The 25,242-nt window shown below is 31.2% G+C and overlaps 2 protein-coding genes, 3 long non-coding RNA genes and 1 pseudogene across 18 annotated transcripts; 3 read left to right on the forward strand and 3 right to left on the reverse strand.

Moving 5' to 3' along the window:
* Positions 1 to 1,961: 1,961 nt before the first annotated feature.
* LOC149891365 (uncharacterized) lies at positions 1,962 to 6,777 on the forward strand. 6 transcript variants are annotated; one of them, XR_016451241.1, is made up of 4 exons: positions 1,962 to 3,228; positions 3,873 to 4,504; positions 5,136 to 5,625; positions 5,780 to 6,777. It is a non-coding gene; the product is annotated as an uncharacterized LOC149891365 (long non-coding RNA). The 6 variants fall into 6 exon arrangements; XR_016451243.1 differs by having other exon boundaries at positions 1,962 to 3,207; XR_016451242.1 differs by lacking the exon at positions 1,962 to 3,228 and adding an exon at positions 3,294 to 3,660.
* Positions 5,663 to 19,500, reverse strand: LOC145202249 (octopamine receptor beta-2R-like). Of its 2 annotated transcripts, none has more exons than XM_090083391.1 (3): positions 19,364 to 19,500; positions 7,805 to 8,069; positions 5,663 to 6,699 (listed from the first exon to the last, which is right to left on the reverse strand). In XM_090083391.1, exons 1-3 carry the CDS (start codon positions 19,379 to 19,381, stop codon positions 5,918 to 5,920), a joined length of 1,065 nt encoding a protein of 354 aa, XP_089939517.1. In that variant the 5' UTR covers positions 19,382 to 19,500; the 3' UTR covers positions 5,663 to 5,917. The 2 variants fall into 2 exon arrangements, with proteins under 2 accessions (XP_089939517.1, XP_089939516.1); XM_090083390.1 differs by lacking the exon at positions 19,364 to 19,500 and adding an exon at positions 17,834 to 17,911.
* LOC149891366 (uncharacterized) lies at positions 7,078 to 8,112 on the forward strand. Of its 2 annotated transcripts, XR_016451239.1 has the most exons (3): positions 7,078 to 7,300; positions 7,392 to 7,520; positions 7,809 to 8,112. It is a non-coding gene; the product is annotated as an uncharacterized LOC149891366 (long non-coding RNA). The 2 variants fall into 2 exon arrangements; XR_016451238.1 differs by lacking the exon at positions 7,392 to 7,520 and having other exon boundaries at positions 7,078 to 7,363.
* On the forward strand, positions 8,368 to 9,175 carry LOC149891367 (uncharacterized). The gene is made up of 2 exons (XR_016451246.1): positions 8,368 to 8,425; positions 9,065 to 9,175. It is a non-coding gene; the product is annotated as an uncharacterized LOC149891367 (long non-coding RNA).
* LOC149891368 (adenosine receptor A2a-like) lies at positions 9,489 to 17,964 on the reverse strand. Of its 5 annotated transcripts, none has more exons than XM_090083392.1 (4): positions 17,834 to 17,929; positions 11,012 to 11,281; positions 10,557 to 10,773; positions 9,489 to 10,404 (listed from the first exon to the last, which is right to left on the reverse strand). In XM_090083392.1, exons 3-4 carry the CDS (start codon positions 10,762 to 10,764, stop codon positions 9,578 to 9,580), a joined length of 1,035 nt encoding a protein of 344 aa, XP_089939518.1. In that variant the 5' UTR covers positions 10,765 to 10,773; positions 11,012 to 11,281; positions 17,834 to 17,929; the 3' UTR covers positions 9,489 to 9,577. The 5 variants fall into 5 exon arrangements, with proteins under 5 accessions (XP_089939518.1, XP_089939520.1, XP_089939519.1 ...); XM_090083394.1 differs by lacking the exon at positions 17,834 to 17,929 and adding an exon at positions 10,892 to 10,909 and having other exon boundaries at positions 11,050 to 12,228; XM_090083393.1 differs by lacking the exon at positions 17,834 to 17,929 and adding an exon at positions 10,892 to 10,909 and having other exon boundaries at positions 11,012 to 12,228.
* Positions 19,501 to 24,000: 4,500 nt separating the features above from the next.
* Positions 24,001 to 25,204, reverse strand: LOC149891369 (methionine-R-sulfoxide reductase B1-A-like; annotated as a pseudogene). Of its 2 annotated transcripts, none has more exons than XR_016451236.1 (4): positions 25,063 to 25,204; positions 24,641 to 24,804; positions 24,300 to 24,421; positions 24,001 to 24,211 (listed from the first exon to the last, which is right to left on the reverse strand). The product of XR_016451236.1 is annotated as a methionine-R-sulfoxide reductase B1-A-like, transcript variant X1 (transcript). The 2 variants fall into 2 exon arrangements; XR_016451237.1 differs by having other exon boundaries at positions 24,001 to 24,224.
* Positions 25,205 to 25,242: the final 38 nt, after the last annotated feature.

Below are 25,242 nucleotides of genomic sequence, written 5' to 3' on the forward strand. Positions count from 1 at the left end.
ATTGCTCAAGGTTCTCATGGTCGCTTTGCTCTTGCTTATGAAAAAATCTCTCGTCACAGAAGGATTCAACAAGTTGCTTTACTAACCAGCTGACTGCTTGATATTATTTTTGCATGCGACAGTCTAAAATATGGTATAATCGCATGTCCTAGCTCAGTCAACTTCTCATGTTAGCCTGAAAAGACTTTACCTATTCTCAATCCTCTAAAAATAGAAATAGTGGTAGAAGGGAGGACGAAATTGCTATATTCAAATGGGTTAAATCCACACAGAATATTTGAAGAAACATGTCGTTGCCTTTCTGGTAATAATCAAATATCAAATATGGTCCGCCAAATCCATAGCCTTTTATGGTTGGTATGCTGGTATGTGGGTATGCGGCAGTTCCTCGCTATCGGCTTCCGAAGCACTAGAGATCAGCATCTGAATGGTTCAGTCATAAAAATAGGAAAAAATGGTAATGGTATAACAATAAATATAGTTTGTACCTCGTCTGGAGCTGTGTCTATTGATATTAACGTGCTCATCGTGCTTGACTCTATAGCAATGTTTGATGGTGGTCGCTTCATAAATGCTGTTAATTAACAGACACTTCCTCGGAGACTACTTCAACCGTGACACCGCGGACTCACCACATACTTTGTCACAAGCCGTTCTAGACGCTGTTGGACCACGAGCGTTGACCTAAAGATAGGTTCGCCAGGCCACAGGACTCAGCCCCTAACCGCTGGGCATACCTCAGCGGCTTCCTCAAAGGGCTACCTCATAGGGCTATCTCAGAAGCTATCTTTGAGAAGTATCTCAAACGGGTACCTCAGGGGGTTGACTCAGGGTGGTATCTCAGGGGATACCTCAAAGGGGAACCTCAGAAGCTACCTCCGAGATAGCCCTACCTCAGCGATATCTTAAACCCCCGTTAAACTACTATTGTCTTAATTTTAATAGAGTATGCTAGTGTAATATCTATACAGATCGAATCAAACAGCAGACCAACTAGTAAAGCTAGAGAGCTGCATGCTTCAATCAACTGGGATGCTGATTGATCAAAATAGATCTTTTTCATGTTGTTTTTTTCGTATTTTTTAAAAAAGTTGCTAAACGTTGGAGACATATTGTATTGGTATATCTTTTAAACTATTGATATCATTTGCAAGAGTGCGTTCTAAAAAAAATAATAATAAATAGTTTTGAGTGAAATATATTTTTTAAAAATTGCACGTCGCCTGAAAAAAGAAAAGTAGCTGTTTGACCGGATAGAGTTAGCAATGTTGAATGAGTTTTTACAAAAAGTGGTTTTTAAAAAATATTTAAAATGTGATTATACTTGTCATAACATGTTTTTTGGGTTTTAAAAAAAAACATCAGAAGTTTGAGGAAAGATTTCTTCTTTGTAAACTTTTGATAAGAAAAAATGTCTTTAAAAGCCGGCTTTATGTTATTTGTCATTTCTCGGGATCAAAAGAGTTCTAAATCAAGAAAACCGAACCTCTTGTTTATTTCTAAAAAATAATATTTGTGAAGATTAAACCGGATTATCACGAGATTTTTAACCAAAATGATATTCTACCTCCTTCCCAGAAGCTGGGATATGCTGACTAGCTCTGTAAAGGAAGTTTTATGTTGATTACTCATGTTACGTAGGATTAGATACTTGAATATTAAATATTAACTATTTAAAACTGAAAAATAGTGAAATTACGATTTAGTTTTTCACTTTTCATACTTTTATTTCCAATTTTTTTTTTTTTTTTTTTTTTTTTTTTTTTTGGTTGAGAGTTTGGTTTTGAAAACCTTTGTCTGCTTTTTGTTAATTTTTTACTTGTTTGCCACCTTTTATCCACCAATAAAAGTTTCCCTCAAAATTTTCGCCTGATCAAAGCTCTTGATTACAATACCGTAAATTGATCTTCCAAAGTGAACGCAGTTAATTTAGATTTATTAAATATTAATTCAGCTTTCTTAATTCAATTAATCTTCGACATATCGTTGATCTAACATTTAAATATTAGCACTTTATCGCGGTGCTTTTGGAAAATGGTACGGTGGTAAAAGTTAACGAATATCCATTACAAAGTCAAGAACTTTAGGCCCGGAAAAACAGTTCTGCTTTAGGACAGCGTAGAAACTAGAACTTTAAATTATTATGCTGTTTGCTGCTCGTTTTTTATACGGTGAATTATTTCAGCCACTTGCAGTAGAAAGAGCTCCATGTTTATGAAGATAAATTTAATAAATTTATTATTTAGTTTTAGTTACAATTTTGTTTTATAACTGCTTAAAATTTTCTTGAGTGAAGTTAATGAAAACTTACTCTCTCCCTCTTGTAAATTCTTTAATGTCATATATTAATTAACTTTGTAAAAGTATGTTGGAGCTCAAATTATCTGTCAAGCTCCGTTGTCACCGTTTCTGCTATCAGAGCCGTAAATCCTACATGACATTGTGTAAATGCTAAGGGCTCTTAATAACTAGGGCTCCGAAATTTAAGAGATTTAGATATCTGTTGTTGTGAGGTGGGAGAATTAAGTTAAAAAAAACAATGATCAGAAAAGACGTACACAAGATGGCTTGTCAACCCTTCGTATAAATAAATTATAAAGCGAAAAGAATTAAATTATAAACAACAACTATGAAAAGACGCAGACACACGGAGACTTATTCAACCTGCCATGCAAATAAATGATAAAGCAAAAAGAAGAAAAGTTAAAAACAATAACCGGAGAAGACGTACACCCGATGATTCATCACGTGGTTTGATGATTTGTCACGTAAGTTAGTGATAAAATGGAAAGAAGAAAAGTTAAATGAAAAAACAACTGGTAAAAAGACGTAAACACGAAGACTCATGAACCGGCCACATAAATAAATGACGAATAAGTATCGTAACAGAAAACAACCAAAAACTATAAAAGCTCAAAAAAATAGAGTGTTTACAAAGGAGAGAGGAGGAGGAGGGAGACGGATAGAAGGAAGAAGACAGCGTTTTAAAGAGAAATAAAAGAGAGTTTTAAGAAAGTTTATAAGAAGAATTTTAAAGAGAGAAAAATTTTGTGATTGAAAAATATTTGAATAAAGAAGAAGCTTTATGAGTGAATAAAAGAGAAAAAGAAGTAAGGAATTAAACTGAAGTCAGAAGAACAATTAATCAAATAAAGAAGAGATTCGTGTAAAAAAGAAGAACCGAAAGAAGAATAATTGATAAAAACGGTATCAAACACTATAAGTAAAGTAAAGTGAAATTTTTATATTTTTATAAAAAATAAATAAAGAAAAAAAATTAAACAAATTATTAACAAAAAAAAATTAAATTACTTTGAAGACATAATAATATCACAAATATTGCCAAATATCACAAATATTGCCAAATGTCACAAATATTGCCAAATATTACCAGTTGACGCTGGTTACTAAAGTATGATGACGCAAAGTTTTTTCTTTCTGTAACCTGAAAGTAACTTAAAATTAATTTTAATGAATCAATTTCAAATCTTGCTTCTCTAAATGATTAGAAAATTTGCTATTCAGATTTGCTTGAGTATTTTGCAATTAGAGCTAGGGAAAAAAGGGAGAGGGGGCTTGATCTCTGAGAGGCATGATAGACTTGATAGAATCTACAGCCAAGAATGACTCTAACCTTTCGTAAATGGAAATATAAGAAAGGTAAGGTTAAGTCATTGTTTTGACATGTTTTCCTTGTTCTATGTTACAGTGTTACGCATAATCTCTCCCCTGTTTCCCCTTAAACATTAAATGCTTAAGTTACTTTCCCCACAAAAAAAAACCTAATTTCATGCTTTTGTAAAAGTCTAAAAGACATTTTTACTTTTCAGATATTATGATTTCATAAAATAAATGCTTCACTGGCTCTCTAGGTTTATACAAACTGCAGCGGGCAGCGATCTATGAATGGCATTTTTTACATAAAGTGGGTGAACAAGACAAACTGTGGATTTCCCATGTCAATTGCAACACATGCTTGCTGTTGGTGTTGAACATAACGCCACCAACTGACATCTTTTGAGTGATTCTTCAAGTTTGAGCTTAAAAAATGCATAACTTCGTAATGGTCGTATTTACCATGCAAATATGGAAATTTTGTTTAACAAAACCAACTATATTTCATAAAATAAAACCTTTGCAATGATCTCAAAGTGGATGGATTACTTATGGCAGCGCAGTTGGAATATATAAGGATCTGTTGTTTTCTCCATGAAAGCAAAAGATTCACTTTAAATGATGAAAAATTGGCTACAGTTCATTGGATACATCCCCGGTCAAAAAAGGATGAGCCGTGTGCTGCAAGTGAATCCACAAAAGATTTATCTGCCAACACTGTGTATCAAACTTCGATTGATTAAATATTTTTTCAAAGCTATGAATAGAACTTTCAATGGTTGTAGGTAACTTCAAAACTAGTTTCTAAGAGGCTCTTTAGCCTCTTTTTGGTTGACTCAGATTCTGGTTGACTCAGATTCAAGAAGTCTATATTTATGAAGAGTTTCAGGTAGGGAGTTATAACCTTATACGTTTTAACCTCCGTCGTAGAGATTAATGCTTAAGAATGCGTTTCAGGGAATATTTAATAATTTTTTAGAAAATGAACGATTATATGATAGTAAAAAATTTATTAAGAAGCTTCTGCAGGCCTACCATTACATGGCGTGTGACATGTCTATCAAAGTACATTTTCTCCATTTACAAATAGATTTCTTCCCTCCAAATCTTTGGTGCTGCGATGAAGTCGGAGAACAATTTCAATAGGATATCGGCGCAATTGAAAAACGATATCAATGAAAATTTATAAAAAAAAGTTTAAAAATAAGGAAAACGAAAAGTGTTACGTTGTATTTATAAACACCGCCAGAAAGAAATGGTTTTCATTTTTAAAAAAAACATTAGAGTATTTATTTTTATCATTACTATTATTATTATTATTATTATTATTATTATTATTATTATTATTATTATTATTATTATTATTATTATTATTATTATTATTATTATTATTATTATTATTAAAAACAGATTAAATTAATCAACTCAAGATTTTAAAAAATTAAATGATTTATGAAAATGCTACTTTTCATGAAAAAACATTTTTCATAAAATTAATTAGTTTCATTACATTTATACAGGTTGCATTGACAGTTTCAGCTGTGCTTCACTTTTATCGTGCTTCATTTTCCTATTCTTACGTCACAAACTTAAATTTATGCAACCACAACACACGATGACCGGTGCTGAAACTTGTTAGAGCTCTCAAACAGTACAAAATAGAGAGGTGGGGGGGGGGCGCTTTCAACCTCGGATAATAACTGCGGGTATGTGGAGTGATGATGATGTAAATGGCGCTGCTGATTCTTTTTAATGTAACTATGTGAAATAAAAATACTGAACTTTTTTTATGAAGCAGTTGTTTACTTGACGGATGATTGTAATCGAATTTTATTCCAATTATTAAAAAATGTATTTCACGACTTTTTCAGCTACATCAATTATTTAGCACCTCTGGAGATGTAAAAACGAAAAAAAAAATTCAAAACAAAATTGGATTTTAAAAAATTGGCGTTAAAAAGTAATTTGCTTTTTTGGTTAAACTTATCAAGTGTGTAAAAAAAAAAATGTGTATGTAGATGTTACTAATCTTACCAAAACAACTTGATTTTGACTTCATGTTTTAAGTGATTTTTCCAATACTGCCTTTAATTGTATATAGATATAATATTTACAGAATTTACACGTTTTATGGAATTATAGCGGAAGTTTATACATTTTATAGAACTTTTGGCGGAACATATTACAAAACTCTTGGTAGAACTTTTTACAGAACTGTTGGTGGAATGTTATACATAACATTGAACTGTTAAAAATTTACACGTGCAAAAATAGGCGATGACGACAAGATATCCATCTTGTACTAAATGACGGTGCCGCGTGTTACGTCTTCCTTACTCAACAAAAGACAAGAAGGTAAATGTGTATTAGAATCAGAGTGTTTTAAGCTTCCTAGTCTTGGAATGGAACTTTTATAATTGGAACTACTTTTTATCGATGAAATAGAGAAAGACTTCAGTCTTGCGTCAATTCCACGTGTATCGCACCTGAAAAGGAGTGATTTAAACATTTCGCGGAAATCCGGACTTCTAACGGCATAAACAAAAACATTCATCATGCTGTTGCTATAATGTAAAATTTTAGTTATTCGCAATGGCAGCTCCCAATTTTTACGGGTATCGGAGAAAACGTAAGTGATGTTTAAGATAAAAAAAGGTGACCAAAATATCATAAACAGTCCAATAATTACTGATATTGTTTTTGCTATACGTATGTCTCTGGACAAACGGCTGCTGTCCTGGTTATCAGGCCTAATCATTCCACTGGCCGTTGCGAATATAACTAAGTAAGACACAAGAATTACAACTAATGGTAGCGCAAATGCCAAAATAAAGATCACTATCGTCACTTCTTTCATATATTTATACAGCCAAAGGCTGACGATAGCAGTGTAGACGCTCCCGATCAGCCAAGTCATAATAATGCTAACTATCACTGGTTTATTTGGCAAGTTGAAGTGTTGCGTCGGGTATTTTACGGCAACCATCCGTTCCAAACTGATTAAAGCCAAAGAGACAATGGATGTTGTTCCAAATAACACGTCAAGCGACATTAAATGGCGCAAAATGGTAGCGTTTCCAATCTCTAAAAAATTTCAAACACCATTTGAATAATTTTTTCACAATATAAATAGTTCTTTTAAAAAATATATCCTTTATAAAATGCCTGGCAATCTTTTGATTGTACTCAAAAATATGGCTTTGGGGTAATAAATGCGAGTTGGATTAGTAAACAACTTTGGAAGGTTTTCTTAAAGTTCTTTTTAATCTTGGGAGGGGGGGGGGGTATATATTTTTCAATAACAGAGAATTCACGTCAAAAATATTTTTTATTTGTGACAAACGCTTTTATAGAAAATTAATCTGTTCACTTAAATGCAGATATCATATAAAGATGTTTTCGTCACCATTTTTTCTTTCTGGCGTCATTTTAGTCACAAAAAAAAGAAAAGATAAACAAAATCATTTGAAACTTTTTACATCTTAATGATCAGATAAAAAAATAATTTTAAAAAGAGCATGAAAAAATATTCTAAGATGGCGGGAAACACAAAAGGTGACATTTTCCTCTTGCGTTTTAAAAGTAGGCTTTGGTAGTCTTAAAGAAGATTTCAATCTTTCAGATGGTTCATGTGCTAAAAGTTTGTCGTTCGATATTCGATAACATTGTATTTGCATGTTTATTGGTAAACAGTTCTCCGTCTTTTGTACTTTTGATTTGATTACGTGCATATTTTGCTATCATATAGGTGAAATATATTTCTTTTTCTTCTTTAGCGTTGTGTTAACGAGAATATGAAGTGTTGCTTATTGCTTTTAATTTTACTAATTAAAAAAAACAACAGCTGAACTTGATTAACATTTTGAATGCAACTTCGCCATACACAGAGTCACGTGACTTATGAAGTTGTACTTTATTTTCTTCATTAATGAACTTTTTTTTTCTTTTAATTAAGGAATTTTTTATTTATTTATTTTTTATTTCATTTACCTTTGTTTTTATTTTACTAAAAACCCTAACGGTTTTTAAAGATAATCGGTGTTTAATTAAAATCATTGTCACCGCATCATTACTTGCAATACTCTACAATAACTTTAGAAAAAAAAAGTCGAGAAAGAAAGGGGGGCTGCTTTTTGAATGTAAGAAGATCAAGTTTTAATATGAAGTAAAAAAAAAACTTTTTCTTTACCTAGTTGGACGCAAATCCAGAAAGGTATTGAAACGCATCCGACCATCAAATCGCTTAGCGCCAGATTCACCACAAAGTAGTTTGTAAATGTTCTCATCCTCAGTGGACCTTTAAAAAATGCAAGTATCACAAGAATGTTTCCAACCAAAATTAATGCGGCAATGTGGGCTAGATACACCAGTTCTAGCGTAGTAGCAGTCGCGGTGCTCCCCGAAGTGTAATTGTAGGAAGCGTTGCGCGTTTTAAAGTTGTTCATTGTATTTTTCTGTAAGAAAGAAACGATCAATTAGTAAAATTTTCCGCAACAATTTTGTTATATCTTCTCTGTCTACTTCTTCCTTTGGATTTCTTTCTCAAGAAAACACGATCAAAATAATTGTTCGTTAAAAGCGCATTTCCTCTACACGCATTCTAAGAAACTAGGTTGATTAAATCTTCGTTGATGGATCTTGTTATGAAAGCTTTTGTATCAACAAATAGATCCTAAAAAAAGATTAGGGTTGAATAAAAAAGATCATTAAAAAGTAGATGCTTATTTTCTTTCCGGGTATTAAAAAGAACTTGTTGAATTTCTTGCATGTTGCTTGAATATGGAAAGAGCAAACGAAAACTGCAAACTTTGTAAGCATTTTATTAAAAACCGGATTGGCTTGATTGCTTAAAAAAAAAAATTATCGAGAGAGTGTTTCGCATATTTTTCAGGTTTATCCTAAAGAGTTCTAAATTACCAACAACAAAAAATGTTACTCTACCTTTTAAGGATTTTATCGTCACCTTACAACCAGAAGGCTTCATTTTTTCGTGAAAACAAAGTACGCGCATAAAAATATTATTAAAGATTAGTTTAATGTATTGGGAGAGTGTTGTAAGAGATAAAGAGGTTAAAATATCAACAACAATAAATAATATTTTGTAAAGATTATGTTTTGTTATTAGGTTAAACTTTTTGCTCGCGCGACCTTCTGGTATTGAGGTGACTTTTCTATCTTCATTTTTTCATTAATTACTAATGTTAAGTCCATCATAAAAAAAAGAGGTTTGATCAGGTAGAGAAAACTCAAAAAGCGTCAATCAAATACTCACAACCGAAGACATAACCAAGTAACTTTAGTGTAAATACGCAACTGTGGAGATTTCAATGCTGATTTTTTTTTGTATTTTTTTTTTGTATTTTTTTTTTTTTTTTGTTTTTTCTTTTCATTTCCTCAATAAATTTTCTTCCTACCATGCGAGACACTTCATTTGGTTTCTTTATTTTAGCAATTTAAAAGCAAATACGTTAAGTGGTGGATTTGTTATCAGGACAATTCGTCATCATAATTTTCCACAACGGAAAAAAAAAAAATTTGAAAACAAAAATTTGATCCTCTTGATGCAATGAGCATCAGATCTATTGATGTGATGAGTATCAGATCTATTGATGTGATGGATTTTTTTGGTTTCAAAAAGATTTTGTAATCAATGCTGATAGAAATCAAAATTCCGATTTTTTGTTTTTTTGTTTTTTTGTTAACATTTAAAGATATTTCAAAAACTCCTTTAAATATTTTTTTTATTAATTGATTCTTGCAAAAGCAAATATAATATACTTGTTTGTAAATCTATGTTGGAACGCAACCCCCTCCTCCTTCCTCCTCTCGACAGATCTGCTGGTACTCTTAACATAAACCAAAAAGAGATTTACTTTCTTATACTTTTTTGATTGCATTTTTTTAAAAAGATTCTGTTTATGCCTTTACAATCTACATAGAAAAAAAATTTAATGCAGTAAATTCAATTGATATCTTTTGAGTTTAAATAAATTGATTCCGCGATATCACGTGATTTTGAATTATTTTTATTATTGCACAACTTCTCGCCCAGATCCTTTTTCTGTTCTCTTTGAGAGGTATTTTTTTTAGTCGAATAAGTTTTTTTGCTCGCGTTATGGTACGCAGAGAAACCGAAAACTTTTGCTCGCATTGACGTTGTGCCGCACAAGTTGAAGACGAGAGTCTGAAACGTACTTCTAAAGATCGGGCTTCGAACGGCGTACACAAAAAAATTCATCATGCTGTTACTGATGCGAAGGGATATAACAACGTCAACAACCCAAGGTGAGTTGTGGAGTCTTTTACAAAGGTTTGTGGAGCTGTGGTCTGCGCAATAAAAGTACAACATGTTTGCGATGAAAAATGGCATCCAACAGATCGCAAACAAACCAATAATAACAGAAATTGTCTTTGCAACGCGAATTTCCTTTGTTAAATTAGCAGACTGAGTAACACTGATCGCCGTAAAAAAGATAATTATGTATGACCCAATTATGACGAAAAGAGGAACAAAAAAAGACGTCAGTAGAATGAGCAGCGTGTAAGGGCTTTTTATTTTATGAGCACCAAATGTCAACTTCACCGCTGCTAACAGCAAACCAACAATCCATGTAACGGCAATTGCAATAAGAACCGGTTTTCTGGATAAATTGTGATGCATCGTTGGGTATTTTACAGCGAACATTCTTTCAATACTGATTGCCGTTAAACATAAGATGGAAGCCGTTCCACAAAGGACGTCAAGCACAATGAAATAATCGTAATTTGCTGATCCCTCTTTTGTTATCCCTATTGTGTAAAAACATTGGATATTTAATTAATAATCGTCAACTAAAATCTGAGGTCCAAAGTATAAACTCATGGATATCGCCACTCTGCAAAGACACGTTACGAAGAAATATAAAACATTAAAGAATTGAAAAATATTAACAAAAAAATACCTAGCTTAACACACACTCGAAACGGTACGGAGAAGCACCCAACCAATAAATCCGAAAAGGAAAGATTTAACACAAAGTAATTTGTTAATGTGCGAATTTGACGAGGACCTTTCCAAAAGGCAAGAACGACTAAAGCGTTGCCTAGTATTATCAGGACTCCTACACACATTATATAAATAAGCTCCACAACGACCAGTGCCGACACCATTTCTTAAATCTAAATCGAACTTTGTGATATAAAAAGATGGCTTTTTTTTATAAGAAAAAAAAGTAAAAAAAAAAAAAAAACAGCAAAAAAGGTGCCCCGTCTATGAAAGTGTAAGAATTAGTGTTACCTCCGTGTCCGTTAACGTCTAAAAAACAATTTTTGGCAAAAGGTGGATAATGACGTTTTAAAAAAGCACCCAGCCGAAACTTAAGCACTTGTAAAATTAAATTTAAAAAATGATAAAAACCTTTCATCTGTAATACTTTTAATGTAAAAAGCCAATACCGGCTTGAAGGCGCAGAAACAACTTCTCGCTATTTCATTTCTTTATTGTGACACCAAAAAGTTTTTTTAATTTTTAAAATATGTTGAACGTGTCGTTATTCTCGTGTAAAAAACATATAATGACGTCCGCTTCTTTTACGAAAAATTTCGTTTTATTCTAAAGCTCGTTGCTTAAATTTCCAACTGGTGAAGTGCTTTATTTCGTTTGTTTCCTTTTTGCCAAATTTTTGAACTAAAATAAACACGGGTCGGCTTAGTTCTTTCAGCTTGTTCGCTTCATCAATTAACATCAAACTAACGAATAAAAACTTAGGCGCGGAGTTCTTGAGGAAAACACGTAATAAGAAGGGAGAATTTTAAGTTTATTGCAATAAATGGATTAGTCTACAGAATTTTATTTGACAACGTTTCAAATTTATCTAAGGTTTTGTTTGTCGGCTAAAAACAAAGAGCAGAAGAATTAAAAGAACAAGTTTTGTAGAACGAAGTACGCATCAACATAAACAACAACTTCATTAAGAGCTTAAATTGCCGCAAAAGAATAATTATGCAAAACAATAATTATGCATGGCAAATCGCTCACTCAGGTTTTTCTATGCTACGGAGTTTTGTTTTGCATTGTTAAACACTTTCAAGATATGCAACCACATTTTTTTGTTAAGACGATTTTATTGGATTTCTTTTGCATATAATACATGTATATATATTTTATAAGGTTATCTTGTTGGTTGGAGCCAGTCATATAAATAATAGATAAATTTCAAACATAGTGCTACTTTCATGATCGCAAAAAGATTGAACTCAAGTTTCGTTAATTTAAATGCAAATGTTTCGTTTTCTCAAACATCTCAACTTTATGAATCAAAGTTTAATGAACAAAATAATAACTTCCAACAATAACCATCAACAACAGTCATCTACAAAATCACCAGCATTTACGAGTTGGCGGTAAAAGATTAGAGTAACCACGTGGAGGGAAATGGGGGTTGGTTTAGTCATTGTCAAGACCTTTTTCATTCAACAATTATTGTCTTGGTGTCTTTAAATCCTGTTCAAAAAATTTGTCTACGAAGAAAAAAATTTTTGATACGAATAAACTTTCTGAAACGGTAAAAAAATCTGCATAAAATCTCGATGAAAAATTTTAAATAATTAAAACATATTAAATAATTTGAAAACAATAACGATTGTAACGGTTTATTAATAAACCTTTGTGTAATGTCATTATTGAGTTAAAATAAGTGTTTTTGATTATTAATAATCCTTTAAAACTATTTAAATGAAGTTCAATTAGTTAACCATTTCGCATTAAATGAGATTATGCGCGTGGTGCGAGAAGGGGGACTTTCATTATTCAAAGTAATTTTTCTCGCTATTTACGCAGCAGATTTTTGTTTTTTGTTTTGTTTTTTTTTTTCAAGTTTGCTTTTCTTATTTTTCAAACAACATAATTTGCGCACGCGCCAGACTTCAAAGCGTTTCCGCATCTCTATTATCTCTTTGCTTCCCATCAGTCTGAGTTTACAAAAAAATTCAAAGCTATTTTAAAATTTTTAACGTCTTCTTTAAAAGTTTAACACAAAGTGCTGGGGAAGCACTTGATCGATACATGATCAAGCAGCAGAAAAGCTTGCGTGCACAATTTTTAAGACTTCATAACATAGACAAAATAAAATCGAACTATTCCAAATGGTAAAAATGTTGTTTGATTATTTAAATCTTTCTTATTCAATTTAAATTCTGTTAGGCTTTTCGTACCGGGGAGGAAGGGGCGGGGAAGTGGTAAGACTAGAGTTTAAGGGTTTGGGAAAGGATCAAAATGGCGGAATCCTGAATTTCTTACTTTAATACTGATTTTACCATAAAAATAACTCTGAAACAAGGTTCCCTTGCTTATGAAAGTTAGGTGAAAGTTTACTTGCAACTATTGGCACAGCCGAAGGAAGGAAGAGGCTGAGGGAAGAGCGTAAAATAGAGAACCCGCTTAGTAATCTTCCTTTTTTTTTTGCGCGCGCTTAAAGTACAAGCCGTTAAATTTCAGCTTAAAAAATTTCATAGAAAAGATTAAGAAGGAAGAGGTGATTTTTATTAGAACCCATTTGTAATTTTACTGTGCGTCATCGTCAAAAACTATTATTTTAGTGCTTACACTGAAACCAAAAAAGATTTTTATGTTAAAAATATTGACACTATTTTTGGAAAAAAAGAAAAAATGGATTTTTGGAGCATATATTTACAGAACTGCATGTAGGGGAACCTGTTGTACCTTTGACCACGTTGTACCTTTAGTCACTCTGTCATATTGGCCGACTATTATCATTTTGCAAAAAATTGAAGTGCCATTTGAAATATTAGTCCATGACGATTCTTTTTACCTTAAAATATCATGGTAGGGGAAGATTGTGTTGATCCACAAGAAATTATTAGTTTTAGCTCTTAAAAAGTAAATATTTATCTTTATCTTATTTTGATAACAAAACTGTCATAAATAATGGTTTGGCTAATGTATGATATTACTTACATTAACCAACATCTTTTTTTTATTATGGAAAAGTTTAAATAATTATTTCTAACCCTAAATGGGGTTTGAGATGATAATTGTTGAAGAAACCCATCTCGTGTACCTTTGACCAGCGTAGGACGTTGTACCTTTGACTGGTTTGTACTGCGCTTTAATTTTTTGCGTACTTAAAGAGGACACTTTTATGAAATTTTTCATCAAATTTATCAGACAGCTGTGCTCTTGCAAGTAAAAATCAGCGAAAGGCGTACTATTACTTTCTTGCTGGTATTTTGAAAGTTTTAAATATAATATAAGTGATAAAATGATATTAACAAATTATATTTTTATATATTTCTATATCTTATGCATTGTTTTATTTAATTTATTGATAAATAAGAGTAAATTTTACACTTGACACACAATCCATTATTGGAATGTATATTTTTATGTACTTATAATGCTTGATAATCAGTTTTAATAATTAAGTTAGTTGGCAGCTGTAGCAACTTGATAATTAAGTTGATTATATAGTTGTACTTGATTTCTGTACAGCAATAAGGAAGTAAGAGCAAATAAATATATAATCATTTCTGTTAATATGTTTTAATCTTAAAATGCCAAGGAGTAAGGTTGGTGTTTTTCGTAAGAAGATTTGCGAGAAGGATATGTTTGATGCAGTGAATTTTGTTCTTCTACAAAAAATGATTCTAAGTAAAGCAGCAAGACATTGCAACATTAAAAAATCAACTTTGATATATCAGTTAAAGCAGTTAAAAAAATATGGAAGAACCCAGTATTTGTATTTACATAAGAAACCAAAAAAAGTATTCTCAACAAAAGAAGAATTAATTTTGGTGAAATACTTGGCAGATGCTGCAAATATGCATTATGGGCTCACATTAAAGCAAATCAGATTCTTTGCATATGAGTATGCTTTAGCAAACCATAAAAAAATTGAAGCTTCATGGATAAAGAATAAATGTGCTGGTGAACAATGGCTACGAGATTTTCGGAAAAGATATAATGATAAGTTATCCCTACGTAAACTGCAGCCAACAAGTCTTGGTAGATCTTCTGCATTCAATAAAGAAACTGTAAGAATTGTGTTTAAAAATTATAGAAATGTTTTAGAACGTTATCATTTTGAGCCATCAAACATTTGGAATTGTGATGAAACAGGAATTACCACAGTTCATGTACCACCAAAAATCCTAGCCCCAAAGGGCAAAAAGCAAATAGGAAGTATGACTAGTGCAGAACGAGGCAATAATGTAACAATGATTGCAGCCATTAATGCTACTGGAAGTAGCATTCCACCATTACTTGTATTTCCGCGTGCAAAATTTAAGGACTACATAATGAATGGTGCTCCTCCTGGAAGTGTAGGAGCAGCTAATAAATCTGGATGGTCAAATGAAGTCATTTTTCTGCAATTTCTTGAGCATTTTATTAGTAATGTACGACCTTCGGTAGAAAAACCAGTTCTTTTATTAATGGATAACCATGAAAGTCATGTTAACATTTCTATTATTGAATTAGCTAAAAGATCGGGCATAATTTTAATGACATTTCATCCTCACACAACCCACAAAATGCAACCCCTTGATCGTGGTGTTTTTGGTCCATTTAAAATATTTTATAATAATGCCATGAATAATTGGATGATATCACCAGGAAATGCTGGTAAACCAGTTACAATTTATGATATATCTTACCTTGTTGGTCAAGCTTATCCTCATGTTTTTGTACCGAATAATATTGTTAACAGTTTTAAATGTACTGGGTTTTTTCCCTTTAATGAAAATATTTTTACTGAAATTGACTTCTTAGCTGCAACTGTTACTGATAGGCCAATAGTGGATACTGAAACTTGCATTTCTAATAATAGCAATGAGGTTGAAACCACTTCTGGCAATTTACCATCAACATTGGAAATTGTTTCACCTGAAATAATATGACCTCACCCAAAAGCCAAATTAAGAAAGGCAGTTATTTCAAAAAGGCGTAAGGAAAATCACGCATTTTAACTGATACACCTGAAATGAAAGTTATTTTACATTCAAAATCTAATAATGAACAATGTCAAAAACCTTTTTCAAGACAAATAAAATCCATGGCAAAACAGATTATTTTTAATCAACATTCTGACACAAGTTTAAATAATGAAAGCTTTGATGAAATTGATTTTGGAATAAATATACTTGACAATGAATCAGAAAATAGTGAAATTGTTTCAGGAAATTTCTTACTTGTCAAGTTAAGTGGAAAGAAATACTCTAGACATTATGTGGCAGAAGTTATTGAAGTTGTTGGTTTAGTTTACAAAGTTAAGTATCTTAAGAAATCAGGGGACAATAAATTTATACTAGAAGATGACAATATTTATGATGTAGAACTTGAAGATATTATAATGAAAGTTCCATCACCAAGTGTTGGTCATGGATCATCTAGACGTCAGTATCTTATGTTTGATGTTGATCTGACATCTTTTACTGTACAGTAATGTTATTTAAAGTTAAAAACCTATTTAGGGGATATTAATCTACTTAGGGCAAGATTTTTTGTATGATCATATCATACAAAAAACTTCCTATTGATATCGACATAATTACTTAAAATATAAAACTCCGCCAAGTAAAAGGGTTTTAAAATCGGTAACCTTAGGTACAATGAGTTCATTTCTAATTGTACCTAGGCCACCAGCTAGTATAGCAAGTTATAGAAATATATTTTTGCTCTTAAATTATCTAAAAGATAGTAACAACTTAATTAAAAGCATTTTGTACAATTCAATCACATTTGAAGTTTCCAATCTTAACCCTAACCGTCCCATGTAAATAGCATCCAACTCAAAAAAATGTGACTAAATCGAAATAGTATTGATAATTGATGTCATTTTCTTTTATTTACTACAAAAAAACAAAATCATAAGGATTATGACCGTAGATGTTACTTTAAAACACGGCCCTAAGTACAAGGACAACGAATGGCCCTTTGTACAAGACTAGATACAAAACAAGATCTATCAAAAAATCCAAACCAAGGGAGACTTATGTAATGCTGCAGTTAGTAGTTATTTTTCAAAGCAAAATTAATAAATTGAATTACAACGAAACGTTTTACTTGGGATTGTAATATAAAAGCGACAAGAAACAAAATTTTACTTTAGACCATCAAAAAATGTTTTTTGGTTATAACTTGCTGCGGCAATGTTTTTTAATTTCTTACAAAATGGTTTTATGTAAGCTTTTATTGACATGTGGTTGGCTAGAAATTTCTTTATAACATATAGCAAAGCTGTAATATGTCATGATTACTTATTAAAAGTCCAAATATTCATGAGAACTTGTTAATAACATTACGGTCAAAGGAACAACACACCTCGGTCAAAGGTACAACGTACATGTTGTACCATTGACTATTTGAGTACTTTTTTAAAAACGCTCAAAAATGATACTTTTTGGTTGAATGAGAAAAAAGGCAAAAGTATAATTTTTGCGCAAAATATAAGAGAATAACATAAACTTTGAATGGTATAAATTGATTCAACCGTGGAGCAAAAAAACGCCCGGAAACAAAAAGTGGTCAGAGGTACAACATGTTCCCCTATTTATAGTACTGCTTTCATCTGGAAGTATTTTAATTTATTACAAATATATAAACTATAAACACACTTTCAAAAGAATCCAAAGAAAAGAGTAACAAAAAATTTCAGAACGAAAAAAAAATTTTTCGCGAAACAAAAATCTTAGCAGGCTGTAACTTTGTTTTTCCTTTATGTGAGTTTACTTAACGATTAGAACTTTATGTGAGTTTACTTGAAGATCAGAACTTTTTTTTGATCTTCGGATTAAAATATTTTCCGTTTTACTGCCGCCAAAAAAAACATCAGCAGAAATTTTTTCTGATAAAAAGCAATTTTAAAGTAATGTTTTGACAAAAAGCTAAATGATGAAGCAAGAAGTGGCATCATCTACATGCCTGATATCTATTAGGTGAGCATGTTTTAAAATGGATAATGGAACTCGATAATGGAAAATTCCTCACCAGTGCTTTTGAACAGAGTAAAAGGAAAGACGGAGGGGGAGAAAAATGCGTTACCACTTTTTAAAACCTTTAAAATCATAAAAATCTCATTGAAATCTCTGAAAATAGATTTAGTAATTAGATAGTGTTAAACTACGAAGAAAAAAAAAGTATAAAAAAAGCATAAAAAAGAAACGTAACATGAAAATAATTAAAAAAATGGTAAAACTTTCAAAAAAAATAACACGCGGAAACCTTCTGTTTTTGGCCATAAACTTGAATCATACATTCTGTAATACATAATAACCATGTTAACAGCCAAATATATATTAAAACCATTCTGCAAAGTAACAACAACAACATGCAATGAGATTCGAAAAAAACTGTTAACTCATGAATAAATTGCACGAAACCGTAAAACAACGATCCAAGTAAAAAAAATTCTAAAACAAACCGTTGTTCAAAAGAATTCACGCCAAAAAAAGATTAAGTAAAGAAAAAAACAAATATGCCTAAAGAGTGCACTCCATCGTTAAACGTGCTCCAAAAAAAATTCGCAGTTTACGAAGAAATGAAATCTTCAGAAAAAAAAACTTTCTACTTTTAAAATTTCGTTTTATAAAATTATTTTGCAAAATGGGATAAAACTAAAATGATAAAAAAATTTTTATAAAATGTCCTTTGAACCAATTTAAACCTCTGGAACAAAAGCTACCTTTTAATCAGCAAGACCTCTCTATAAGTTAATTTCTCATATATCAGCATGCAGAATATGATATCATCGCAAGCTCTTTATACAAAAACTTTTAACTTTCAGAAAAGTCAAAATTAAAACGCGATTATAAATTTTGTCGCAATTGTCTTTAAACCAATCAAAAGAAAAGAACAGACAGGAAAAAAACATTTGCCCCTCGTTTTTAGCCTAAAAAAAGGCAGATTTAAAAAATATCTATTAAGAATTTATGAGGATGTTTTACTTTCATTCTTCAAGATTTTGCTATTGTTAAAACTAATGAAAATCCGGGGCCAAAAAAGGTAAACAGAGCTCTAAAAATAAAAACTTTTCTCTAAATTATTTTAAACTTAACACTGTTCGTAACTATAACAACGTTAAGACTTCCTGTAATTTAAAAACTTTAACTAATTTTTATAACGCTTCAAAGAGGTTGAAGTGCGAGAACCACGTAAATCGAGAGTAGGAGTTTTATTTCACATGCTCAACAGAAAAAGGGCTGAATATAAATGTTTAAAGGAAACTGTGGAGTTGTTTGCATTGTTGCCAAGAGAATTGTTTGTGCAACACAATTGGCAGTTTTACTTTTTAAAAATGAAGGGAATTCGTTTTGTATGAGAGAATGGATCCCACAAGCTCGATTGATAAAATAAAATGTAGATACACTCGCTATTGCTAACGAATGCTTGTTAAAAGTAGTAACTCCCAGATGTGGTAGAAACTCCCAGAAGACACCTGGCCAGACAGATATCTCCAAAAACGATGAAGAAAAATAAGAAAAGAAACTTTTTTGTTTTCTTTTTAATAAGAAAAGTTCTTTTTTTTTTTTTAACTTTGTTTAATTTGCTAAGTTTAATCTTTTCGAAAGTTGAATGAATTCAGGTTGTCTTCGCGAAGGCTTTTATAATAAAGGTGCATCCTATTTTTATATAGACCTGCATTAGCTCGGCCTTTTTTTCCTAAATTCAACTTCATTTAAAATGATTCCTTAAAGTAAAAATATTTTTTTGCTAAAGTTTGCAGTAAAATAAATGGTTTTGAATCAAACTTACGAAGATTGATAGTTGCATTTGTTGACATTTTTTGAAGTTTCAATTTCCTGAATAACTAAAATTAACTAATCACATTCTACAACCATGAAAGTCTTCAGAGCTTTAAAAGTTTTCTGAGCAACGAAAAACAACCCCCATTCTCTACTACCATTCCTTGTTTCGTCAATGCGAAATGCTTGCAAAATATGATGACGTAATGAACTTTAATCAGCTATAAATTTTTTAGATAAAGTCAACAAATTATTGATGTTGCTTCCAACCTCCAAAAACTGATTTTAAAAAGTAGTGTTGTCAGTGCGACAAATCATCAAAAGCGCTCTGAAACAGCTCATTTAAGGGTTAAATGGTGAATCTGGATAAAGAGTCATTAATACGAACAAATATATCCAATGAAATATTCTTAGCCATAATAATTACTTAAACGTAATTAATTTTTTTCGTATTTATGCTGTTTTCCGTTATTTCAAAGTCGTAAACCGTGAAAAACGCCTTCTTTAAAAATATCGAGTAACTATTTATCTACAAGCATATCAGTTTTCATTATCACTCATTCAATAGAAATTATACAAAATTAAATCTTAACTGAATGTCTTTTATCCGCAAAACAGTTTTTTTTTTTATCTTTAACTAATTTCCATTGAAACAAAGATGTGGGATAAAGCCAATTGAATTTTTTCATTATACATTTTATCGCACGCAACTGAATTCTTCTTCACGGCGTTTTTATTTATCCGTCTAGAGATAGGCGATGTGAAAAATCATCCACTTTAAAGTCTGATTCATGTTTTTATATATCTCTTGTCCTTAGAGGTAATTGAGGGATGTAACTGAAAATTAACAACCATTTTCTAAGAAGGAAATAACTTTTTTACCCCCGGCTGGTCGATTGCAAATCGTAGGATTGGACAAGTTCTCTCTAATATTATGGCAATAACATTTGGAAAAAAAAATTATGCGAGTGAAATAAACAATCAGGTCTACCATTTCTTGACCCCTCTTTACATTAAAAGGGTCATTATTCTTCTTTGGAAGTTATCTGTTGTTTACTATTTTCGTTTTACTTTCAACTTTCGATAAATAGTTTCGATAAATATTTCGATGTTTCAACTTTGACGTACGTTAACGAACTAAAACAAAACACGTCATCAATTGAAAATTTATCAATTCTTGTGTTGAGAAAATATCAGATAAATATCTGAAGAGTTTGTAGGATGGGCTATTTTCACTTTGGAGTTTTTTTCTTTATGTTGTTTTAAAAATAGCATAAAAAAAAGAAACTTTAAGTTTTCAACCAAATTCTCAACTGTCATCGATTTGAAAGAGCTCTCAGTAGGTTGAGGGGTATCTGATAATCGCCAGAGAATTCATACGAAATAACAATTTCCTGTTCGTTGGAAATATTTAAATGAATACTTCGTTCGGTTTCAAAGAGTGGCGTCACCAAAAACGTTTTATATCACTACCGTTGTAATAGTGTTTAATAAGTAAAGCATGGCCGTTTGATTTTCCGTTAATAACATATAAGGCATAAAGTACAAACCTCTATATCAGTCGTATGAAATAAATCGAATTTATTTTTTACATTCAGATCTGCAAAGTTATTAGACCTCAAATACATCAAATTATTTTGTTTCAACCTTTTAAGACATTGCGTAGACTTCCTATTCGAAAAAATCTGCTAAGCTTATTTTTCAAAAATAACAGATTTTACACTTGCCACATCAAAAAGCTGTGTTTTTAAACGCATAAAGAGTTCTATTTAAATAAACTTCAAAAAAAAAAATCGATTTAAGATTGATACGGATATTGGTACTTTATTCGTTACCATTCCTTAGAGGAAGTTCTCGTTCCTCAGGTCACCCTACTTTATTTGATCAATATCAAGTTCTAAGTCAATTTACTTTTTCAGGTGATTGGTTAAATTAATTGCAATTTTTTTCAGGTGATTGGTTAAATTAATTGCAATTTTTTTCAGGTGATTGGTTACATTAATTGCAATTTTTTTCAGGTGATTGGTTAAATTAATTGCAATTTTTTTCAGGTGATTGGTTACATTAATTGCTATTTTTTTCAGGTGATTGGTTAAATTAATTGCTATTTTTTTCAGGTGATTGGTTACATTAATTGCTATTTTTTAATCCATTTAATCCTAGTTGCTTTTAAGATACCATTTTACGCGAAGAATTTTTTTAACTGGTTTTGCTGTTGGTCTTAAATGAAATTGCGTTTCTTAAATGTTTAGAATTATTGCGTAATTTATGTAATGAGGATAATATGGGAAAATTTTTGTGTTTACAAAAAACAAATGTTACTTCATTTTTTTAAAATATCGAGAGGTGTTTGCAAACATTTATTTTTTTTTTATATTGAATCTGTAATATGGACGAAAAAGACTAAAGTGCACTTAGGTGATGATGTTTTGAAAAAACTATTTTCTGTTGCTGGAATGGATGAACATTTGCCTATTAATGACAAAAATAACGTTTATTCCATTGGAAGATTAATAAAGGTCACCCACAAAACACTTTGAAATCTTATGTAGCCCATTTGAGCATATTATGTTGTATTGCCTTATATAAAAGATAAGTCATCAAACTGATTCATTAGTTTAGCAATAAATTGTTCCTCGCAGAAGATTTTGATGAACCATTTGCAGAGTTGAATGACTACCAAAAAGGGCTCAAATGCTTCAAATACCACTGGAAAACACATAAACCTCCTTAAAAATTGCCCGAAACAACAAATGATGCACGGCTCTTGCTTTTTAGCTCTCACAAAATTTTAAGATCCATCAAATGATGTTTTGTGAACAATAATTGACTTTCATTTGTGTTTGATGTTGCATGTATGACTTATATATGACTTAAATGATCCTAAAGCTTGTACTTAACTTTGTATCTGTTAAAACAGTGATCTCAAAAAATGGGCACAAAAAGCCTATAAATAAAAATTTTGAAATCATTTTGTGCGTGAGATTTTTTTTCATTAAACACCTTAAATGTAAGATTTATTTGATCTTAAACGAAAGTTCATCAAATTATGATACAGGGAAACGAGGTTGTATAAGTCATCACCTTTATGTGCACACCAAGGCTAAGGCTATAGCCCTAAAAGGCAAGAGACGAAATGATTTTCCCAAGACTGAATTTCAAAAATCACATGCTGAAAGGTATACCTCCAGGAACTAAAGGAACAGCACACGTAAGTAGACGATAAATTTTTTGAGGCATTTGATTTACCATGTCAAGTGTTAAGTGAATCAGCCAGTTTTATTATTGGACACTCATGAAAGCCATGCCATGTATTGAATTCATGTATTGAAGAAGTTACTTTGGTAGATAATGATAAACTTTAACCGTTGAACAGATGGATATTTAAAAAAAATACTACAATATACAGTCAATATACAAAATACAGTCTGTAGTAATAAAGTTAAACCCAGGAAATCCGATCACTATGTATGACCATATACACCATATATATATGACGTTACCGAAAGTATTATTAAATCTTCTCCTTTGGCTTTTACACCTTTCGACATTCTGGCAGGTTTCGTGTCTGGTCTGTGCTTGAATGAGCCAAAATACGATAAATATTTGAGATTAGACGCACTCAAGAAATCAGACACATCAATGTATTTCCAAATTAACTATATTTTTGTAAAAAGAAAACAATTCTTCAACTACAGAAGTAGACTTTACTGTTTCAAAACTTATTTCATGTAAAGCAGAGCCTCGTACATCTAAAAGAGGGGGTCGATAACCAGGTAGATGTAAAATTGCAGAAACAACTGGGATTGAACCACTGATCTCTATAATAACTGGATAGCGCATCTTTTATATCAAAATTAACACTAAAATCGCCATGTTGGAAAGCCCCAGAACGCTGAAATCTGATATGTGCGATAAAGCGATAAGCCGAAAAACAGAACTTAAAGCTTACGGGATTAAAATTTTTGGGGCTTTCCAATATGGCGATTTTGGCGTCAAAAAATAATAAGTTTTGCTCGGAGTTGCGCTATCCAGTTATTATAGAGATCAGTGGATTGAACCGATAACCAGCTAGATGTAGAAAAAAAGGTATTGAAGTGGATTATGAAACTAGAATGGCAAAAAAAATTTTTAAATCTTTTATTCAAATTGACATATAAAATTTTTTTTTATGTAAGTTTTTTTTATTAAACCTTGTAAGTTCAAACAGGTGTAATACAAGATATTTTTGCATATACAAAATTAATTTGTTGATATGTTTTTAGTTTAATAATTACGGAATGAAGCTAAATTCTCAGGGGGGAAGGCGGCGGCCCTAGATACAATGAGTTAAAAACTCATTGTGACTTGGGCCACTGATTTTAAAACCATTTTATTTGACAAGATTTTTGTTTTAATTATAGTAATATAAATTGGAAGAAGTTCATATGACATTGTGATCATGTCAGTGCCATCATTTTAAGAAAGTCCGTGGCTTTATTTTTGTGAATTGAAAAAATCCGACCTTAACGGACGTTAAGTTTAGGTGGCATGGTTTTGCATCCCAACCAAATAAATGGAAAATGATCGAGAGGTTTAAAACAGATTTTCTTCAAAAAAGAAAAATCAAAATTTACTTGTAAATAAAAAGGAAAAAACGCTTAATTACCTGAAGTCCAAACACGTGTTAGTTAAAATTTAAATCAAGTTGATATTATCTTTGTACATAAACAAAATGAAAAAAAAAAAAAAGAAACCGAATTTTTTTCCACAATTAAGCTAAACATCAATAAAATCAATTCATAAAAATGTTTTTAAAATGAGTTATAGATTTTATTTCATAAGACAAACCCAGAAGAATTCATCGATCAGCTTTCTCCTAAAAATAAAAACTTTTTAAAAACTTAATTGAAGTGAACAAAAACAATTTTTGAATGTTGATGAAAAAACTTAAAAAATCAATTCACCTTGAAAATCAATTCGCTACGAATTTGAGAGCGTCTGACAAAACTCAAAATCGTGAAGAATTCTGCGGACCATCACCAATAAATTCATGGCCAACTATATTATCGCATTTTCCACAAAACAGCTGAAGAAGTAAAAAAGATTCTTGCTTTTCTATTACTTTTTTAACACATAAAAAGCAGAACCAGAGTAGAATTTGTGAGTACTGTTTAAAACCATAAAAATGGCAAGAAAAATTCATAACAATAAAACACATGTAAAAAGCGTTCGGTTAACTGTAGCTCGTTTGTAATAATTTTTTATACACCGACACTAAAGTAACAATCAATAAAACAGCAGGTACCCTTAGTGCAGGTTTGTCAGAAGATGTTTGCGGTTCAGTCTCTACTTCCTTTTTAAGACTAGAATTATGCATAGGTTGTGTAAACGCAGGCCAAGCAGAACTGTGTTTGTATTTTGACTTTCCGTGAAATAAAGGGTTTTCGCATTGTGAGCAAACGTAAAACCCTACAGAAAAGCAATTCTACTTTTAAACCGCTACAAAAAAGCAATTCTACTTTTAAACCCCAACAGAAAAGCAATTCAACAGCCACAGAAAGGAATAATGCAAACCAAGACCATCGAAATTGCAACTAAAACTTTGAATGAATCAGGTTCATTATGATTGCTGGATGAAATAAAAAATAGAAATTTACTATGAAATAAAAACGGTAAAAAAATGATGGAATAAAAGTCGAACCAAAAAAAACATCCACTTTATATCACCTGGTTCAAAATGATCTTTATATTTCTGGCAGTCTTCCCTCGCACAGTACGTCATAGTTTTCAACTGAAACTTTCGAAAATAATCATAACTAGAAAATATTGTTAGAAAAATTATAACTAAAAAAAAAATTATAGTTATGCATTAATAAAGTTTGCACTTTCAAATGTTTAGCAATGAAA

This window comes from Hydra viridissima, unplaced genomic scaffold, assembly GCF_058129835.1.
Source record: "Hydra viridissima isolate aposymbiotic clone 2 unplaced genomic scaffold, HvirCarnegie_v1 scaffold_3, whole genome shotgun sequence".
Classification (NCBI taxonomy): Eukaryota; Metazoa; Cnidaria; class Hydrozoa; order Anthoathecata; family Hydridae; genus Hydra; species Hydra viridissima.